This window comes from Notamacropus eugenii, chromosome 3, assembly GCF_028372415.1.
Source record: "Notamacropus eugenii isolate mMacEug1 chromosome 3, mMacEug1.pri_v2, whole genome shotgun sequence".
In the NCBI taxonomy this organism is placed as follows: Eukaryota; Metazoa; Chordata; class Mammalia; order Diprotodontia; family Macropodidae; genus Notamacropus; species Notamacropus eugenii.
The window spans coordinates 51064211-51084904 of NC_092874.1; the positions used below are offsets into that span (position 1 = coordinate 51064211).

Below are 20694 nucleotides of genomic sequence, written 5' to 3' on the forward strand. Positions count from 1 at the left end.
GTGAGTAGCTCAGCTTAGAACATCCTTTCAGTATTATAGGCTAGAACTCACCTAGGACAGGTAACTTGATGTGATATGGGGTAGTTAGGCATTCTAGTACTATCTAGTCCTATCCCAGACCATGCCTGGGAAGAACTAAGCTGTTCAGGTGGGCACTTCCTCTTCATAGGGCCATTTTCACCCTGCCACCCTGTGCATTCTTCATTTCCCCCACCCCCATTTCTACTGATTGCTCTAAGCAATATATCCATTCAATATGGCCATTACCTCTGAAAAGGTCACGCCTATTGATTGTCCTGTTTTTCCATTCATCTTCCTTATGACTTCCAGACCATGATTTCCTTCCCTCCTCACTACTCCTTTATTTACGTTCTCTTCCATTAGAATATGAGCTTCTTGACAACAGACAGTGTCTTTCATATTTTCATCCCCAGATGTATTTTCACTAGCTATCCTTTCTTCCTAGAATTCTCTCATATCTCACTGCTTGACCTCCTTTGCTTCCTTCAAGTCTCAGCTGAAGTTCCATCTCCCTTAATGCTAATGCTTTCCTTCTGCTGGTTATTTCCAGATACTCCTATAAGTATCTTGTTTGTAGGTAGTTGCTTATCTATCATCTCCCTCATTAGACTGTGAGTTGTCTTTTGCCTTTCTGTATTCCTAGTCCTTAGCACAATGCCCAGCACATAGTAGCCACTTAATAATTGCTTATTGACTCTACTTGAAGAATAGTTTGAGATATTTTGTCAGAAGTTTTCATTCAAAAATATTTTACATATATATAAATATATATATAGAGAGAGAGAGAAGAAGAAGAAGAAGAAGAAGAAATAGAAGAAGAAGAAGAAGAAGAAGAAGAAGAAGAAGAAGAAAAGAGAGAAAGAGAGGAGAGATCCAACAGATATCTGGGTAACTAAAGTTTGCTATTACCCCTATATCAGGCCACTCTGTCACTTCACCTTTCTTTCCAAGTAATCTATAGGATATTCCAATGACTAAACAGCTTTTGTTTTTCTGTCTATTGATCTTCACCCAAAGGATCTTCACCATGCTTCCCTACCTTTATTTCCTGCATTTCTTCACACAAATATGCCTTCTTTGTATCCTGTTTCCTTTGAAAAAAATATACTAAACAGTGTAGTCATAGGTCTCATCCCATCAAGTCTCATTGAGAGCCTTGAGTTCTCATTTTCCCCCTCATGTTAGGATCTCTAGTGCAACTCTTTTGCTTTGAACATTTTGTGTTGACATTTGAGGCCAATAACTTTACCGCCATTTTCTTTTTTAGATTTTGCTTCCTGTGAATTTCTAAGTGTCTTACCTGTTAGTCTTCCAAAACTCTTGCTACTCTCCAAGGCATCTAGCTTGTTGGATATGAGCTGGTGATTTTTGATTTATCCTTTTCAATATAAAGCTATTATTTCCAAAGTGAACATGATTCTTCTGGATAGAGAAAACAGACACAAAATAGAAATGGAGTAACTCTTCTTTTTACTCTCCATTATCACGGTCTAATCCATCCCAAGCAGAAGCTTTATCCCTTTTTTTTTTTTTTTTTGGTCTTTTTCTTCTCTGTAATAGACGGTTTCTTTAAAGGCCTTTTTGGTGTCCATGTTTTCTGCAAGCTCATTTTGAGGCCTTTGCTTTCATAACGCTATTCTTATGGAAAGTTCAACTCTTTTGTGCCTTCTGTTATACATCTTTCCTTCCATACTTTGTGCATGTCCTTTTAAAACCTGACCTCACTGGGTTCAAAGATTGCCGCAAACACTCCCTAGCTACACAAATGTGGCAAATCATTTATTTAACCCCTCTGAACTTGAGGCAGCTATCAAAGACTGTAAGTTATAGATGCATGGGCTGCATTATGTGTTGGTAGGAGGTATTCTTACCCAGGTGAAACCACAGAATTCTACTGTAAGGACATGAAATACTTTTTTGATTTTAATTTTTTTACATTTATGGAATAAAACAAACATTTCCATAACATAGTATAATGAAATAGACGATTGCACATGAAACTGCAAATCTGTTATGTATAATTTGCTATTCCTTTTAAATATATAATAAAGTCATCATGTAAATTTCTTTCTTTCTCTCTTTTTTCTCCCTTCTTTCCTTCCTTCTTTTCTTTTTTCCTTCACTTTCTTTCTTTACTTCCTTCTTTCCCTTCATCCTTCCTTCCTTCCTTTCTTTCATTAAGGACATTAATGAGAGGACATTAAAAAAACCAGCTATTCAAAAACAAGCCAACATTTTTGTCATGTTAAAAAAAATCCTTTGTAGTAGGTATCATGAAAAGAGTTCAGGATTTGAAGTCAGAGGACCTGGATTTGATCTTGGATCTGCCACTAATAATGCCTCTTTGGGCAAGTCACCTTGCCCTTGCTCTCTTGCCCTCAGTTTCCTCACCTGCAAAATGAAGGGGTTGGACTAGGTGTTCTTTTAGATTCTATCTAAGTCTAGGAATCCTAACTTCCCATAAATATTTCTTGATTTACTGGATAACAGCCCCAAACAACACACTAGAGAAGTGCTTTTTAATTAGTTTCTGAATTACAAATTTCTCTTTACTTAGTGATAATAAATAGCATTTATACAGTGCTTTAAAGTTTGTGAATCTCTTTACATTGAGCTTCTTAACTTTTATTATGTCATGAATCCCCTTGACAGTGTCTGGTGAAGTCTGTGGACCTCTTCTCAGAATAATATCTTAAAGTGCATAAAGTAAAATACATAGGGTTACAAGGGAAACCAATTACATGAAAATACAAATATCCAAATATATATTTAAAAAGTTGACAGATCCCAGTTTAAGAATCCCTACTTTACATATATCATCACTACTTAAGCAGATTTTTGTCTATTATTTCTCATGTTATGTTGGTCTGATATTTTTATTCAGATTGTTAAATATCTGGGTAGGTATAGACACACATATTCTCTTAGAGAGGAATTATCCGCAAATCTACAAAAACAAAAATGACAGCCACCAGCACTTAGAAAATGTAAGGATCAAGCTGAATTGGGGGGTCTTTGGAGTCAGACGATATCAGCTAGTTGTTCACCTTGGGCAGCCTCTCTTACTTGAGTGTCTGTTGAAAAGAAAAGTGTTGGTTGGTTTAATTCTTTGGTGTATGAGATTGATTGGCTGGAATTATGGAAAAGGGGTTGGATCACACGTCATGTTTTGGTTTTCGGCCTGTTTCCAAGCTTTGGTCAGAGGGGTAGATGACTGAGGGTTCTTGAAGTAGTCGTTTTGGTCAAACAGTTTAGTAGGCAGTCAGGAGATCTGGTGCCAGTGATTCCATTTCTGAAGGATTTTCCTTTGAAGTGTTTGTTCCCTAATATGCCTTTCCGGGCCAAACATATGCCTGTGATTTGCAATCAGATTAAGGATTTTCTTACATGCACTAATGTTCATGTTTCAGTTTGTTGGCATGAGAAAGGTGAAGAATAAACTTGTCCATTCCTGAAAAGCTCTCCAGGGAGTTTGCTACTAAGGATGGGGGTCATGGGTAGAGTTTCATTACCTCCAACTCAAGATGGACTTCTGGTGTGCTTTATCAGTTTTCCAAATGAATTTATTTCTGGGAGAAAGGTTAAAGAGAAATGTGATCACTCTTGATTTTTCATATGCCCTGAGTTTTTCCCCAAGATATCTTCCTCATCGTCAGTTTCGGCTTTGTACCTTGTATATAACTGAGCTATAGCCAAGGTTCTGGACAAGTATTTTCTCTGGCCAGTAGATTGATCCCCATTCCTCTAATTAGGCCCATTTCAAAATTCCCAGATCCAATGTGGGGTGATTAAGAGGAAATAAAAAGAAGAGGGAAGAGGTGCTCATGTCCATGTGTGCTTTGGCTTGGCTAGGGTAAGATGATACTTGGGTCTGATAAGAAAAGACTCTCTTGTGTCTCTGCAGTGGGTAGGTTGCACATGGTTCTATCTGTCTTGTGAATAGTTGTGTTGGATTGCAGTGTTTGGGGTTAGGGCCAGGGGCCAAGATGATCATTAGTTCACTTTCTTCTTTTATTGCTCTTAAAAAAATAAGTTTTATTGATGCCTTTTTGTTTTTATATCATGGTTATTTCTGGATGTTTCTGCTCTTTTCCCCTTTTCCCTTCTTCCCTCCTCCCTGCCTAGTTGAACTTGACCTTATAAAAAAGAAAAACAACAAAGCAAAAAAAACAAAACAAATTAAAAAACCAGTGCCTGGATCTGACAGGAGCATTAATTTAAAGGATTATAGGATCATAGACTGAGATTTGGAAGGGAGTTCAGAGGCTGTCTACCCCAACATCCTTGTTTTACAAATGAAGAAACTGAGGCCCTGGTGTCTTGCTTTACCTTTATGTGAAGTGTTTTGCTCAAGGTCACACAAGTAGTAAGGAGAAGAACTAGAATTTGAACCTGGGTCATTGGACTTCAAATCTAACTTTCTTTTCCCTCTGTCACACTTTATGGCAGGGAAATCTCTTTGGGCACAAGTATGATGTGTATTTGGAGGTGGGGGTGGGGAGGGAGACAGAAGGGCAAGAGAGTGGACCTTATCTCCACATTTAATCCTATACATTTTGACCCTCAGGGCTTTGCTTCCCTCTTCCAGATTCTTTCTCTCTCTGACCTTGGAAGTAGGAAATTGTTGACACTCTTTTGGTCTGATGTGGAAAATCCTTTTCCTTAGTGGTACACAAGCAATTGAGGTTTATTAGGAGAACATACCCCCATACCCACACCTCCACTCACCCACACACAAATTCTTTTTATTAGATAATTAAGAACTGGATTTAAAGTCAGAGGACTCAGGTAATAAATCTCAAGGAAAGCATGCATGGGCACTAAGAGGGCTTAGATGGGCATTTTGAAAGAAGGCTGGAGATGTCTAGATGAAGGAGAGTGAAGCAAGTAGAAAAAAAGTGGCCAGAGGAAAAGACTGTCCCAACTCATTCTGATAAAGTTTGCCCATGCTGAAGATTTTGGCAAGTCAACTAATCTTCATTGTTCTCCTCTTGGAATATGGAGGGGTTGGCCTAGATGGCTTCTGAGGTCTGGTCCATTCTAGCTATAAATCTCTGATCCTATGAACCTCGCTGCCTGTAATATTAGATTTTGGACTCTGATGTGGTTGTGATCTGGAAACTCTGTAAGAGTTTGCTTGGAAGACTGCGGTTGAGAGGTTTCAGAGAGAGGTATAGGCATATATGTCTATGTGTATGTGTATGTACATGTATAGATATATATTCATGTACATGTATATTTGTGTGTGAATGCATATACACATATATATATACACAGTGTCCCAAAAGTAGTGTAATTTTAAGCTTTAATAATTTAAGGATATAAATTTATATTAGCATAAAATTATGTATAGTTTTTCTTATACCATTGTAATAAATATTGCTTTGTAAAAGATTACTAACTCTGGTAGGCTAATTGATAAACAATGGGGCACATGCCAGATGAGGGCTTGCTAGTGACGATACTAGAAAAAAACCCCATTCTCTAATGGTTACCCTGAAAACTGAGGGGAAGAATAGTTAGCTATTCTCTGGGGAACCAACTTTTCAGTAGAAAGTTGCCCTGGAAGGAGAGAGAGTGTGTAAGAGAAGGACCCTAGGGACACAGAATCCTGATAAGGCATGAGTTCAAAGGCTGATGTGATCTTGCAGGAGGCAGGGGGTCCTGGGGATATGATGAAAAAATGCAGAGGAGTGAGGAAATGAAGACACCATATAACTAGTACGTGCCAGAATCAGAATTTGAACCTCTGACTCCAAATCTACAAGGTCTCTCAAAGCATGTTGTTATGGTTAGTCTTTGGATGCAGTGACCTGCCCTCCCATGCAGGAGGGTGCTGGTAGAGGCCATTCATTAGAAATGTATCTTTATGCCTCACCACATAAGTGTTGGACTGAGTACAGACACCCAAATGGCTTTGGCCCTACTCTTAGAACCCCAGCCTTAGAACCCCCAAAATATAGTGATCCACCAACTTAAGCTATCTCAGAAGCAGAGACTATAAGTATGCATCACTGTGGTAGTGGGAAAGGCATCAGGGGATAGAGCATTTTATTAGTCATATTAATTAAAGTTGGGATGTGGGATATCCCCCTATATACATATGTAAACACATATACAAACACACACACACACACACATACACACACACCCCACAGTGTCCCAAAAATCTTAGTGAGGTTTCAGACTAGTTTAAAAAAATCAATGCACTAAGACTTTTGGGACATACAATGTGTAAATTTTGCACACACCTATACATGGCTGTAAGTGTATGTATATACATAAATACACATATATGCCACTGTGGTCTGAATCTAGCCCTGATGTCCTGTTTTCCTAGTTCCTGATCAGAGGAAAGAGAACAAGACCTTTTCTAATGCTTCCTGGTTCTCATGCTGATCTTTTGCCATGAATGCTTTTAACCTGTGGTGCCTTGCCAAACCCAGTACTCCTCAGTAGACACATGTGGAGAGGTGGCTCTCTTTGGGTCACAGGTGTTTAGAGTATTTGTGGTTTATGCAGATTTTCCTGATTAAATAAATTACTCATGTTCATTATCACCATGTTATATGATACAACTGGTCATTAAATGACTTGGTCTTTTTAGGAAGGTGGGTGGGGGGGAGCTTGTGAACCTTCCCTTGAGTAGGCTTAACTCGAACCAAGGCTGAGAAGCTTGGGGGTAGCTATATTTTTCAAACTCAAACATCACTGCTCATTCCCTGTGATTAATATGGAGGCAAGTGAGAGAAGGACCTGAGGCTTGGTAATGTTGAAAACTTCCTCTTATTTGGGTTGAAGAGGAAACTACATGTCCACCTGGAAGGTTATAGAATCCTACTCAACATGTAGAGAAGTGAGAAAACTGAGGGATAGGGTTGAGGAGGGGTTTTTAGAGGGCTGTATGAATTGGGATTGGAGAGGGTGAGGGACAGGATGGAGGGGGACTTTTGGAGGGGTGGATGAAGTGGGTGGTGAGAGGGTAGGAGGGGAAGATAAAGTAATAGGTATAAGGTAAAGGCTAAGAAAGAAAATAGTGAGTAAAAATAAGATGGAGGGAAATTCCCAAATAGTGATTATAACTTTGAATGTGAATGGGATGTTTATAGCAGCACTCTTTATGGTGGTAAAGAACTGGAAATTGTAGGGATCTCTATCAATAGGGGAATGGCTGAACAAGTTATGGTGTATGATTGTGATGGACTGCTACTGCACTAAAAGAAAGGCAGGGAAAGATTTGCATGAAATGATGAAGAGCAAAGTGAGTAGAACGAAGAGAACACTGTATACACTGTATTACACTGTAAGAGCAATATTTTTTTTAAGAAAGACTTTGAGTGACTAAGTAATTTTGATTATTATAAATACACAAATTAAAAATAAAGGACATATAAGGAAAGATGCTATCTGTATCCAGAGAAAGAACTGATAAATAGAAATATGTATATAATAATTTTAAATATATATACAATACACACATATAAAATCATATATGTTTACATGTACACATACATATGTATATACGTACACACATACTTATTCTCATGTCTCATGTTAGCCATCTCTAGGGTGGGGGTGGGGAAGCAAAAAGGGGATAAAAGAGAAATTTACACGATGACTGTTGTATATTTAGAAGGAACAGCAAGTTGTACACATCAGATTTGCAGTTTCATGTGCAATCTTTTTTTATTGTATTATTTTATGGAAATGCTTGTTTTTGTCCTATGAATTGAAAAGAAAAAAAAGGAATTATTGCTAAGACCAGTCAAGAGACTGAAGACCTTAGGGGCACAGTTGCTATCTTCATCATTGCTCAGCTGATTGAAGACAGAAACTTTAGGAGAGAAAAGTAGACTTGGGTAGTGAATAGGAAAAAACCCCATTTATTTGGAATATGTCAAATCCAATCAAGAGAATTTCAAATGAAAATGGAGAGGGAGGAAAAAATTACCCAGAAGAAAAGCAATAGAGGGAATCAGTAACTCATATCCCTAAAGATCAAGTACTAAAACCCACAGCCTCAGATATACCACATGAACAAAATAGGGATAAGAAAGTAAATGTGGTAATGTAGACATGGGCAAGTCATCATCTCTTAGTGTCTTACTTTCCTTATCTATAAGTGGGAATAAAAATATCTGTAGTATTTGCTGCAAAAGGTTATTGTGAGGTTCAGATGAAGGATGTAAAGTGTTTTGTGAATCTTATTATGTTATGTTAACGTTAGCTAAGATGATGATTGAGGGTGATGCTAGAGATCCTAATGGAAGGAGACAAATTTGACCTCAGTCATGGCTCATAATCAGAATACGACTATGGAAAGAAATACTTTATTCAAAAGGAACAAAATAGATACAATTTAGCTTGTACCTTACCAATAATCTTAGATTTTTAGAGGTTATGGCAATGGCAACAAGAGCAGTTAACAGCAAATAAATCTAAAAGAGAAGCATGGTCCTGTATTAATAGTGGCAGAAATACTAAGGCTAAGGACAAGCTAAAACTGATGATAAATGCAAAGGATGACAAAAAGGACTTTTCTTCTGTTATAAAGGCTATGCCGGGGGCAACACAGAAATCAAAGACAAGCTAGCAGTACTGCGTAAGGTCAAAATGGGACAGTGGTAATGGATGACAAAGAGAAGACAGAACTATTCAACTCCTGCTTTTCTTTTGTTTTCTTTTGCCAAGTAGAGTGGTCTTTGGACTAAGAAAGATATATTTTTTAAAATGGTTAGCTGTGAGTTGAAACCAAAAATAAGTGAGGAAATCTTAAGAGAGTAAGAACTTCAATATCCTTAAAGAGTTCAAGTCATCAGCTGTGCACAAACTCCATCCCAAAGTACTAAAAACATTGTCAGACAAGATTGCACGGTGATCTTTGATAGGTTTTGGAGAATCAGAGAATCTTTAACTAGATAGACTAGAATGATGGGCTGAATTAACATGAAATTCAGTAGAGTTAAATGCAAGGTCTTCCAAGAGGATTCAAATAACCAACTGCCCAAGCGCAGGGTGAGGGCAATGAGGCCAGTGTCTTAGAGCTGTAAGGCATATCCCATCTGCTATTTAATTCAACCCATCCTTGATCAAGGATTTCCTCTACAACCTGCAGAAAATGATCATCTGCTTAAAAACTTCCAATGAGGGATGGATGTGATTCCACTTTGGGGAGAGTTCTGACTGTTAGTATGCTAGTTCCTCATTTTGAGCCTAAATCTCAGCTGCTTTTACTTACTTCTCTTGGTTGTGCCCTCTGGAGCTACATAGAACAAATCTAATTTGTCGTACTCATGACAGCCCTTCAAATATTTGAAGACAGTTCTTACGTCCTCCGAATTTTTCCCTTCTCCAGGCTAAACATCACCAGTTCTTCCATGTAAAATGTAAAAACATGTAAAAACAATCTGGATATTTAATGATGGAAAACCTAGTTAGCTGTGTGGTAGAGTGACCAATAAACTCAGCATGATCTTAGATTGAATTAATAAAGATAGTGGTTCCACCTGACAAAAAGCAGTAACTATAAAATGAAAAGAGATAGACTGGGAAAATATATTTGCCATAACAATATCATAAAAAGGTCTGACCTCCAGAGCTTACAAGAAACTGAAACATAAGAGTAATATATGCCACTACCCAGTGGTGAAATTTTCAAGGGACATCAATCAATCAATCATCAATTGATCAACATTTATTAAGTACTCTGATGTCTCAGGTGTTAAGATTTGGAGCCACTATGCCATATAAAAAAGTATTAATAGTCCCCAAAGATCACATCAATGCAAATCAAGACATCTTTAAGATGTCATCTTACTGCCTCTAAAATGGCAAAAATAATGAAAAATAAAAATGATCACTGTTACAAAGAGCCAGAACTAAGTGTAGGCAAGGTAGACAGCCCCTGAGGGGCTAACATGGAAAGGAGCACCATGAAGGATGCATTTATTATTAATTTGTTGTTCCCTCCTGGTTCATACATCCATCCCCGACTCTGGTTAATTGCTTCTTCCACTTCTTTGGGGTTAAGCCTATGACTCACTCAACACGTGAGTTCCTCCTGAATCATGTTATTGCAATTGTACAATACTGAGTTCTTAAAACATATGAGTGTCTGTATACATAAGTTTCAAGCAGAAAAAAGGGGAGTGCTTCATCACAAACTCTCAGAAATCTCTGTATGGTACTTAAATCAATAAAGCATTGATTTAACGCTTACTCTGTGCCAGGTGCAGTTGTAAGCTCTGGGAATACAGTTACAAACAAACAAGATAATCTTTACCCTCAAGGAGTTTATGTTCTGTTAAAGGTAGAGAACACAGGGTAAGCTGGAAGAATGGAAGGGCGTCATGGAAATAGGCAAGAAGGGACATAGAGACTTGATTCTGATTGTGATAAGGTAAAATCTCCCCAGATCCTGGGGCAGAATCCAAAGTTCTGGTGGGGAGAGGGTAGGTGGAGATGAATGTGCTGGCCAAGTAGCATGGTGTAGAAATGGTGGCTGGGAAGATATCATTCCTACACAGCTTTCCTTTTGGACTTCATCATGAAATTTACCATCTTGTGAAATGCATCAACCCTGAAATTCACACCTCATTAGTACCCCATGTCTGGGCGCTCCTCCCACTTCTGATCTGACAGGGTAGAATGTAAACATCCTAGAGTTCTTTCCACAAGTTCCATTTAAGGAGGTGGTATAAGGAGTCTATCCCATCACTTCCGATCCTGCTATACTCCTGGACTTAACTATGCACCCTTGATGAGACCTCTCCCCCCCCCCCCCAACTCAGCTTCTTTTTATTTGTTGTTTTCCCCACCTAGACTGTGAGCTCCTGTTGGTCAAGGACTGGTTTTTTTTTTGCCTTTCTTTATATTTACAGAACTTATCACAGTGCCGAGCACATAGTAGGTACTTAATAAATATGTATTGTATAATACATATTGACCCACTATTTATTGATTATCCCATTCTCCTTATTTTGCCGCTCATTTCTCCACCCCCCTTTTTAGTCCAACTAGATTCTTTAAACTGAGAAGACTTAAACAGGACATATCCCTCTCATCCCCCAATCTCAAATTTCCTCTTTCTCCCCATCTAATTCCAAACCCTTCCACCCCCTGAGTTTGAGGATGTGTTGTATGGTGATATCGGGATTCTCAAGTGGTAGGTGTACCTGAGTTTAACTTATCTGGTGATAATTTACTCAGATCATCTTCTTCCCTATTGTATCTGTTAAATTGCCTTCTCAGATTGTGTAGGTGACATAACACACCCTGGCCCTAATAGATATATTGTACTGTACTTTGTAATTTAAGAAAAGATCAGATGACAGAAGGAGGAAGAAGAAAAAGAGACTAATTGAGGATTAAGGAATCTGACCATTAAGAGATTAGATTTATTTTGCTGGACTCTGGCATAGCTTAACTCTTGATGGCAGTAGCTTGGGGGGAGGGAAGGCAGAGGCAGAGGTATGTAGTGTGTACTCTATACTGTGCTTTAATACTTCTTGGATCCATAATCTTACTGATGGGGACATTCTCTCCATAAGTGCAGATTGCAACCTGTCTGCACCTTCTCATCCTGTGAGATACTCATTTCTATTCTTCTGTAGAACCTCCACAAAAGATCCATTTAGCATATGCAGGCCTTCCTATATTGGATGAGTTACAGTGTTGTACTCTGGCTACAGAGAGCCTTCACGTAATGTCCCCAATATGGATCCTGAATTCTCTAAGTCACTATTCTAGGGGAACATGAGCTCTGACAAAAATCTTCTGAACTGGAAAGATTCCTCAGGCATGGTCCCTGAGATGGACTGAGTCTGCTGTCTAATCAGCTAAGGACAGAGAGACTCATCACCAACATAATTAATCAACAATTATTTATTAAACACTTATGTGCCAGGCAGTAGGTATACAAATAAAAGGAATGAAACTATCCCTTCTTACAAAGAGTTTATATTCTAGAGGAAGAGAAAATTACATGTATTAAAGTATATTGCAGAATAAATATCTGGATTTTATATGAATAGGGAACTCTTGAGGAAGCTTTGTACCAGCACAGGGCAACACCTTTTCTTTGATGTAAAGTCAAAAAGAATTGCTTTGAGCAGTGAGTGTAACTTCTCCTGGATCACATAGCTTGTAGGTCTCCAAGACAGGACGAGGACCTTGGCCCCTGTGACTCTGAGGCTGACTTTCTCTCCACTACACAAGACGTCACCACAAACACAAGCCGCCAGTTGCTTGTTTCCCACAACATTCCCCAGTGGGGCTTGAACCAGATTAAAATGTAATTGGGAAATAGTGAACAAAACAAATAAAAGTTTGATATGAAATAAAATAAAGATAAGTCATAGATACTCTAAATATGTGGTTTTTGAAGTCAATCCATGGCCCACAAGGATCTCCATGTACAGTTTAATGGCCCCAGTCTTCATTTCAACTGAGGCAAATAGAGGTTAAGTGACTTGCCCAGGGTCACACAGTGTCTGAGGCTGAATCTGAACTCAAATCTTTATGTCTCCAAGCCTGGTGCACTACCCATCCATGTCTCTGCCTGCAAATCCAGGGCTCTTTTCCTTATGTCCCAGAAATGTGCCAATTTCCTTTTCTTAATAGTGAGATTTTTCAATCTTTCAATGTCTGTTTACAATCTGGTTCCTCTTTTGGAAAATGTCCATTCATATTCTTGACCATTTGACTCTTCTGCATTTTCACTCTCCTTTAAAGTCATACTCCAATAATGTATCATTATCACATAGTTGTGGTTAATCATTGTATTTTTCTGATAATTATTTTTATGTGATCAAATAAATCCACCATAACCAAATACTTTTGTGATCTCATTAATTTGGATATTCCACCTATTGATTCATTCAGATCTTGGCACATCCATAAATGTCCATCTTGTCTAACTCTTATTCATACCTTTCATGAGTTTACCCCAGTGAAGTGAGCTGGGAACTTTCTTTCTCTTTTTTGACATTGTGAGACTACAAGGAGAATGCTCAGGTCTTCTACTGGTCATTTCTCACTCTCATCATCAGACCAATCTATCTTCTTTCCTGATCATAAATTTTCCTAATGAGAGCCTTTATTCCAGTTCTTATTTGTTATGTTTTTTTGCAGCTTGTCTCATACCCAACATGCATCTTTTCCTTGCCCTCTGTTATACTAACTTTTATATTCTTATATGACTCACATCCTACAATAGTGGTAGAACATTAGTATTAAAAGATGAGCTTTTGTTTCCAGGAATTTGAAATTATTTAACGGAGCTCTGTAAATTTCCTGAAGGCACTCCAGGGCACCTGAACTCCTTCTGCTTAATTCTGGGCCTAACCAGATATTCATTTGTACTGCCTGCCCAGGAGATCAACTGGCCGATCTGTTGATCTATTCATCCAACTCTCTACTGATCTATCTTGATCAACCTATGTAGATAGATACAGATGGGCTAAGAGACAGTAAGAGAATTCTTTAGGCTGTTCATTTAATGGCATGTAATAATCTGGTCACAGACATTTTTCATCCACTTGATCTTTCCTATGTGGATACTTAGGCCAAACTCTTGAATGCTTGTGGATCTCCTCCAGGAGGCTCTGCCATGTTCCACTTCTTGATGCAGCCAGCATAAAAAGGTCATCTGCAAAGAGGACGATCTGAAAACTTCACCATCCTAGGGAATTTCTCTTCAACTCAGATGGTAAATATACAATCTACTGTGAAATTTTGCTTTTAGTTTATGATCCCTGCCCAAATTTCTGGTATCTCTCCCTGCCTTTAAATGCCTTCTCAGCTGGGAGTTGTGTTGTCTCTTGCATGAATCTCTTCTCTAAGTTCTTGGTCCAGTCCAGTTGCTGTTCCTGCCTTTGTTCTTTTTAGTCTCATTTCTACCTCTTTGACAAGCACTTCTAGGATTAAGGCATCAGAACTCAAGCGCTGTGTCTCTACTTTCCCTGATGCAGAAAGCATGTTTTGTTCTAAAAATCTTTGCAGATTTTTTCCATTTTTCTTCTTGTGGTTGTCCATGCTCTTTTTTATCCTTAAAAATCCTTGGGGTTACTTTGCTTAGCTAGATCCCTTATCAAGCTTTATTTAAACTGGTTCTACTCTTCGCTATTTACATTACTCTTCACTATTTACATTCACCTCACAATCATTGGAAGTGACTCTCCAAATCTTGGGAGCTTTTCCATCATGTACTGCTCAGGGCCTGCCCTGAGCTGTCGCCTGGAGCTTACCTCTCCAACTGCTCCAACTGCTTTACCGGTCGTCCATCGGTTCCAGCCCCCTCCTGTGGGGGAGGGGAACGATCAAACAGTGCACTCGAGGAGCTGCTTACTGCACTTTATTGCTTACCCCAAATCCTCCCGACCTTCCCGTGTTCCCCCTTATATACCCTGCCATAGCTCCTCCCATGTGCCACCCTGGAGGCAGAGCTCAGCTCCGGAAGGGGCGTTCCCAGCACCTGAAGGCGGCTTCTCACCCCCGGGCGTCTCCGGGCTCACCAGGGGCCCATGGTCCAGAGCTCGGCCCTCTACAATGTACTAGACAGGTGCTCCCATGAAGACAATAGGCTTCTACTATTTGTCAGCCTGAGTTTTCAATTCTCGGCTTTGATTAAAATATCACTGTATAAATTAATAGCTTATTTTCCTTTTTTTTTTAATTAAAAAACAATTTTCACTAGGATCTACAAGATACTCTATTTAGGAGCTTCATTTTTTTTCTTCTGTGTGGTAAAAGTATTTGTTTATACAGTGTATGCATGTTAAGAAAGAAGAAAGAGTGCTAGCCTAGCTTCCTTTGGGTTCCAGGCTTGCTTCTACCACATAATTCTACCACATATTGCCTATAGTCAAATCAAGTCAACCAAAACTTACTTAAGTGCTCACTACTGCCAGGCACTATGGTAAGCACCGGGAAGATAAACACAAGCAGAAAAAACAGGGAAGCTTGTATTTTAATCGGGAAAGATAACCCATGGTGGAGGTTGAAAAGAGGGGGCTGAGTGGAGGACAGTTAGAGGAAGCGCTGGGGAGGAGCCTGGAGAACAGTGAAGGCTGGGTGACCTAGGCCTCCAATCAGAAAAAATTCCTCAATGGAAACTCCCTACACTAATGAAATTACATATCTGGAACCCCTCCTCTTGAAAAAAGCAAGAGAAAGGTTCAGGCTCATCACACTCCATCAGAAAACACAATTTACAATGTTACTGAATGACCAAACACTGACAAAAGACATACCTGGTCTCCACGAGGTCCTGAATGTCGAAACCACCTCATCTCCTCTTCCAGCTTCATAACCATATTTCTCAAATCATTCTTTTCCTCAGTCAATTGGCTGATATGTCCTGTCAGCTCAGCATTTTGTCTTAGTAAACTTTCAGTCAATGAGCTAGAGGAAATGCCTGGTGATACTAAAGTGGGCTAGAAAGGAAAAAAAAAGTGACATGAAATCAGATCAACAACATATAAAAATAGTGACAAAAACACAATGTATGATCATATTCTTGGGAGCCGTTTAAAGTCTTATTACAACTTGGATGTTCTATAAACAAGGAAACTACTGCATTTTGTGAGAGGACAGATTGGGCCATGTAAAGTCACATATAGGGATAAGGTGAACTGCTCTCAATTATCCATGCTCATGAGGAAGAGACAGGATATGAATAAGTCAAATTTCAGTCATTCTAAACCTTAACCACTAGTTTCTTTCATTATTATCCCAAACTAAACCTTTTAAACGATCAATAACAAACAAAAAAAGATGGCCTTAAGTTTCGCTTCCATTCTCTTCACGCTGCTCACTATTATTTCATCCAGAAAATCCCCCAAAGCTGTCTTAGCAGGAAGGCAAAGCAAGAGATGCATTACACTGCTATTTTCAAAAAATCTCTACAATTTTCTGACAAAATTGAAGTCCATATTGCTTTATAAATGGTTAAAAATTTCTTACCTCCCCCTGCTGGGAATATCCAGTAAACTTTTGTAATTGTAAAAGAATGGGATCAATATTTTTCTGGACCCAAATGAAAAAACAAAACCTCATGGCTTAATTCTACTAATTTGGGGAGTGTTAAACTCTGTAAATACAACAATCAGAACTAAAGCTCTTCTTCACATAATTCTCCCTTCTCACATTTTACCTTTAGGCTAAAAACTTTACATAATTTATTTTTAACTGTACTATATTTCTTAACCTTAAAAGCCTAAAGAAATGTTAGATATTATTAAGGAGAGTTTTGTTAAAAAATATATATAAGCTCAAGAAGACAGTACTTTTTTGGATGAATGAAAACTATTTCACTATTCAGATGTGACAACACAAAAATGTGTTGCATCTTAATAAGCAACTTTATCCAGGTTACAAATTCCTTCTTGGAAAGTCAAGAAGGTTTCTTGCACCTGCTGGAGGCTTTGCGGGTCAGCTGCTGTAGTTTTGATGAGATGAGCTGCAGCTTTTGCCTAACAGTCTCTAGCTCATGGATATCCTCAGTTGTCCCACCCCCATTCATCTCAATCAGTGGGGGATAACTTGATTCTTTTTTTTCAGTTGCTTCAATTTTCTGCTGGAGAACCCAATTTCTTGTTCGATCACTGGATGAGTCCCATGTGGTTGGCTGACCAAAGGACCAAAAAGATAATAATTAATTACTGTACACCACCTAAGTTTTTTCTTAAATAAATACAAAAGCAATTTCCTTCCACTTTAAGTAAAGCTCTAATTAAAAATTTAAGTAGTTTGCTTCACTATTTTCAGATGTTAGTTTGCTTCACTATTTTCAGATGTTACCCAGTATCTAGTCAAACAAATTTTATGACCACATTCCACTCAAACATTCCATTCAAAATACATAGTTACAAAAACGAAAATCTATACCTCATTGAGATTTTGATAGGATACTCTTCCAGTTTCAAAATTCTCTCCCTTCTCTTGTTCTTGTTTCTGAAGTTCCTGTATAATTTCTTGTGATCTCTTCCTTTCAAGTTCTAATTTATAAATTTCTTGCCTTTTCTCTTCCAGCTGCCAATGGAGGTCTTCCATTTTTGACTGTAGCTCATGTATCTTTTTTGGCCTGTTGTTCTGTGAGCAACGTCTTCCTACGGATTTGTCTATCTTTCTCTACCTGCTGTCTCATTTGCAAAGAGTCCAGCTTATATTTTTCAATTGCACCGACCAGCTCCACTATGCGGTTGTGCTTTTCATACAGCTGTTTCTGCAGATCTCTGAGCACTGCTTCCCCTGATGTGGATGCCTTATCCTGTTCATGGTCATCATCATCATGAGCCTGAAGCTGTGCATGTAATTCTCTTTCCCTTTCAAGGGTCTCTTGCATTTCCAGGACTCGAATTTTCTCTGATTCAAGTAGTCCTTGAAGCTCTGACTTCTGGCTTCGCTCTTCTGATATCTGGGCATCATACAGAGCTCCCTGGGACACTATTTTCTGTTGCAAATCACTCAGGAGTTGTTTCTGCTGTTCCAAAAGTTGATTTAATTGAACATTCCTTTGTTTCTGACCTTCCAGTGAATATTTTAGATCCTTGCACAAAATAAAATGAAGGAAGACGATATTGTTACTAACCAATTTCTGATCCTAATAACACATCTTTTTTTAAGATACCAGTCATCAGTGTTAATCCTGACAATGTAAGAACTGGGAAACAAAGGTAAAAATGATTCACCCCGTGAAGCTAATAAATCATTTTTCAAAGCCAAAGAATATAAGTTAAAAAACGTGGTAGGACAGAATTCTTTTGAGAACATTTTTTTTATCCTTCTAAAGAGAAGGAAACATACAGTGGATATGAATATATATCGTTTCTCCCCTAAGAATGGAATGGAAGAACATTTATTAAGTGCACACCACAGCCTAAGCTCTGTGCTGGGAATAGGAGCAGAAAAGTGAGCAGCCTTGCTCTCCAGGAGCTCACACTTGGACGAGGAGAGACAACTCATAAAGAAGGTTCGGCTGCAGCGAGGATCCTGAGGCACATCAGCAGAGCTGATGTTTCAAGGTCCTTTGGGAATCAGAATCCTAGTGAGCAGGGCTTGGGTCAGCACCACTGGAAGATGGTCTCCTGGCAGTGCACTTGGATCTGTTTTTCCACTGCTAGGGACTGATGGTCTCTCATACACTTCTAAATCAGTATACTAGAATTCTCTATTACTAGGATAATTTTCCTACCCCTTTTTAGTGATAGATGTGAATGAATATGCTAAGGCTATCTTAGCGTATCAAGGCAGTGCAGTTTCTATTTTCCGACTGGATATGATAAACAAGGTTGATTATTTTCAGTTACCATCAATGTAATCAGGGTCAGATTCCACTCAACCAATGGAATCATCCCATATATAATATAACTTAATTCAAGAATGATAATTCTGTTATGTGACTTATCTGATGCAAAACTAACATATTTTACTTTTTTTGATGGTATACAGTTTAGATATGAACACAATTACAAGACACTTTTTGCACAAATAAAGTCATATTTAAGTAAGTGGAAAAACATTAGTTACTCATGGGTAGGCCGTGCTAATATAATAAAAATGACAATTCTACCCAAATTAATATACTTATTTTGTGCCATACCAATTAAACTATCAGACAATTACTTTCTAGAGCTGGATAAAATAATATCAAAATTCATTTGGAAAAACAAAAGGTCCAGAATATCAAAGGGACTAATGAAAAGAAATGCTTGGGAAGGTGGCCTAGCGCTACCAGACCTCAAACTCTACTATACAGCAGCAATTATCAAAACCACTTGGTATTGGCTAAGAAACAGAGAGGTAGACAAGTGGAATAGACTTGGCACTCAAGATGCAGTAGGCAAGGAATATAGCAACCTTCTGTTTGATAAACCCAAGGACCCCAGCTTCTGGGATAAGAACTCATTGTTTGACAGAAATTGCTGGGAAAACTGGATAACAGTGTGGCGGAAATTAGGCATAGACCCATAGCTGACACCGTACACAAGAATAAAGTCCAAATGGGTACATGATTTAGGTATAAAGATTGATACCATGAATAAACTGGAGAAGCAAGGAATAGTGTATTTATCAGATCTATGGAGAAGGGAAGAATTCTTTACCAAAGGAGAGATAGAAAGCATTATGAAATGCAAAATGGATAACTTTGATTACATTAAACTGAGAAGTTTTTGCACAACCAAACCCAATGCAACCAAAATCCGGAGGGATGTAGTAAATTGGGAAAGAATTTTTACAGCTAAGCTCGGGGATAAAGGCCTCATTTCTAGAATATATAGAGAACTGACCCAAATGTATAATCATACAAGTCATTCCCCAATTGATAAATGGTCAAAGGATATGAATAGGCAATTTTCAGAGGAAGAAATTAAAGCTATCTATAATCATATGAAAAAATGCTCTAAATCACTATTGGTTAGAGAGATGCAAATCAAAACAACTCTGAGGTACCACATCACACCTATAAGATTGGCAAACATGACAGAACAAGAAAATGATAAATGCTGGAGAGGATGTGGGAGAGTTGGAACACTAATTCATTGTTGGTGGAGCTGCGAGCGCATCCAACCATTCTGGAGAGCAATTTGGAACCATGCCCAAAGGGCTACAAAAATGTGCATACCCTTTGACCCAGCAATATCGCTACTAGGACTATATCCCCAAGAGATCATAAAAATGGGAAACGGTCCCACATGTACAAAAATATTTATAGCAGCACTCTATGTAGTTGCCAAAAACTGGAAGTCAAGGGGATGTCCATCAATTGGGGAGTGGCTGAATAAATTATGGTATATGAATGTAATGGAGTACTATTGTGCCATAAGAAATGATGAACAAGAAGACTTCAGAGAGGCCTGGAAGGACTTATATGACCTGATGCTGAGTGAAAGGAGCAGAACCAGGAGAACTTTATGCACAGCAACGACCACAGTGTGTGAGAGTTTTTTTTGGTAGACTTAGATTTTTGTAATAACACAAGAACTTCTTACAAAAAAAAAAAAAAATCCCATTGGTGGTTCTCAAGGCAAAATGCCTTCCACACTCAGAGAGAGAAATATGGAAGTCACTCACATAATGTAGCAGATCATGTTTGTGTATGTGTATGTGTTTGTGTATCATGTTCTGATTTGTTATACGATTTCTTTCATTTATCTTAGTCTGACTACATAGCATGACTATAGTGAAAATATACTCAATAGGAAAGTATATGTAGAATCTATACAGAATTGTATGCAGTCGTGGGGAGGGAGGGGGGTAGTGGGGGGTACGTGGGGGGGATAAAATCGCAATTGTATGGCAGTGATTGTTAAACATTAAAAAATAAAAAAAATAAAAACAAAAAAAAAAAAGAATCGCTACAAGAATCACTACAGGAATCGCCAGATCCCACTTTCAAGATGACGCCGTGCACCAAGTGCAGGGAGGGCAATTGGGTGGCATTATGCTACTGTCTTTGACAAGTACTTTTTTGTTGGGGAGGAGACACTGACTTTACCTGAGGTATATGGAAATCAATAAAATTAGAGACTCATACGTTTAAATAACAACATGACTGTGCTCATTGATCTAACGTAAAATCATCTTCAGTTTATTTTTTTCCCTAGAAATGAAGAGTATAGAATCTAAATGAATATATCTGGATTATCTATATGCTACTTAAAAAACATTTTT

At 38.4% G+C, this 20694-nt stretch overlaps 1 protein-coding gene and 1 long non-coding RNA gene across 5 annotated transcripts in view; one reads left to right on the forward strand and one right to left on the reverse strand.

The window, feature by feature from the left end:
* The window catches only part of LOC140530921 (uncharacterized), a 466876-nt gene that overhangs the window by 281027 nt on the left and 165155 nt on the right, over window positions 1–20694 (forward strand). The window lies entirely within an intron of this gene.
* LOC140531019 (A-kinase anchor protein 9-like) overlaps window positions 1–20694 on the reverse strand; it is a 117250-nt gene that overhangs the window by 22195 nt on the left and 74361 nt on the right. The window contains 6 exon segments of the mRNA XM_072650221.1: window positions 1322–14320; window positions 15273–15455; window positions 16434–16648; window positions 16909–17101; window positions 17103–17569; window positions 17827–18031. Coding sequence (XP_072506322.1) covers window positions 15446–15455; window positions 16434–16648; window positions 16909–17101; window positions 17103–17569; window positions 17827–18031 — 1090 coding nt within the window. The 3' untranslated portion in view covers window positions 1322–14320; window positions 15273–15445.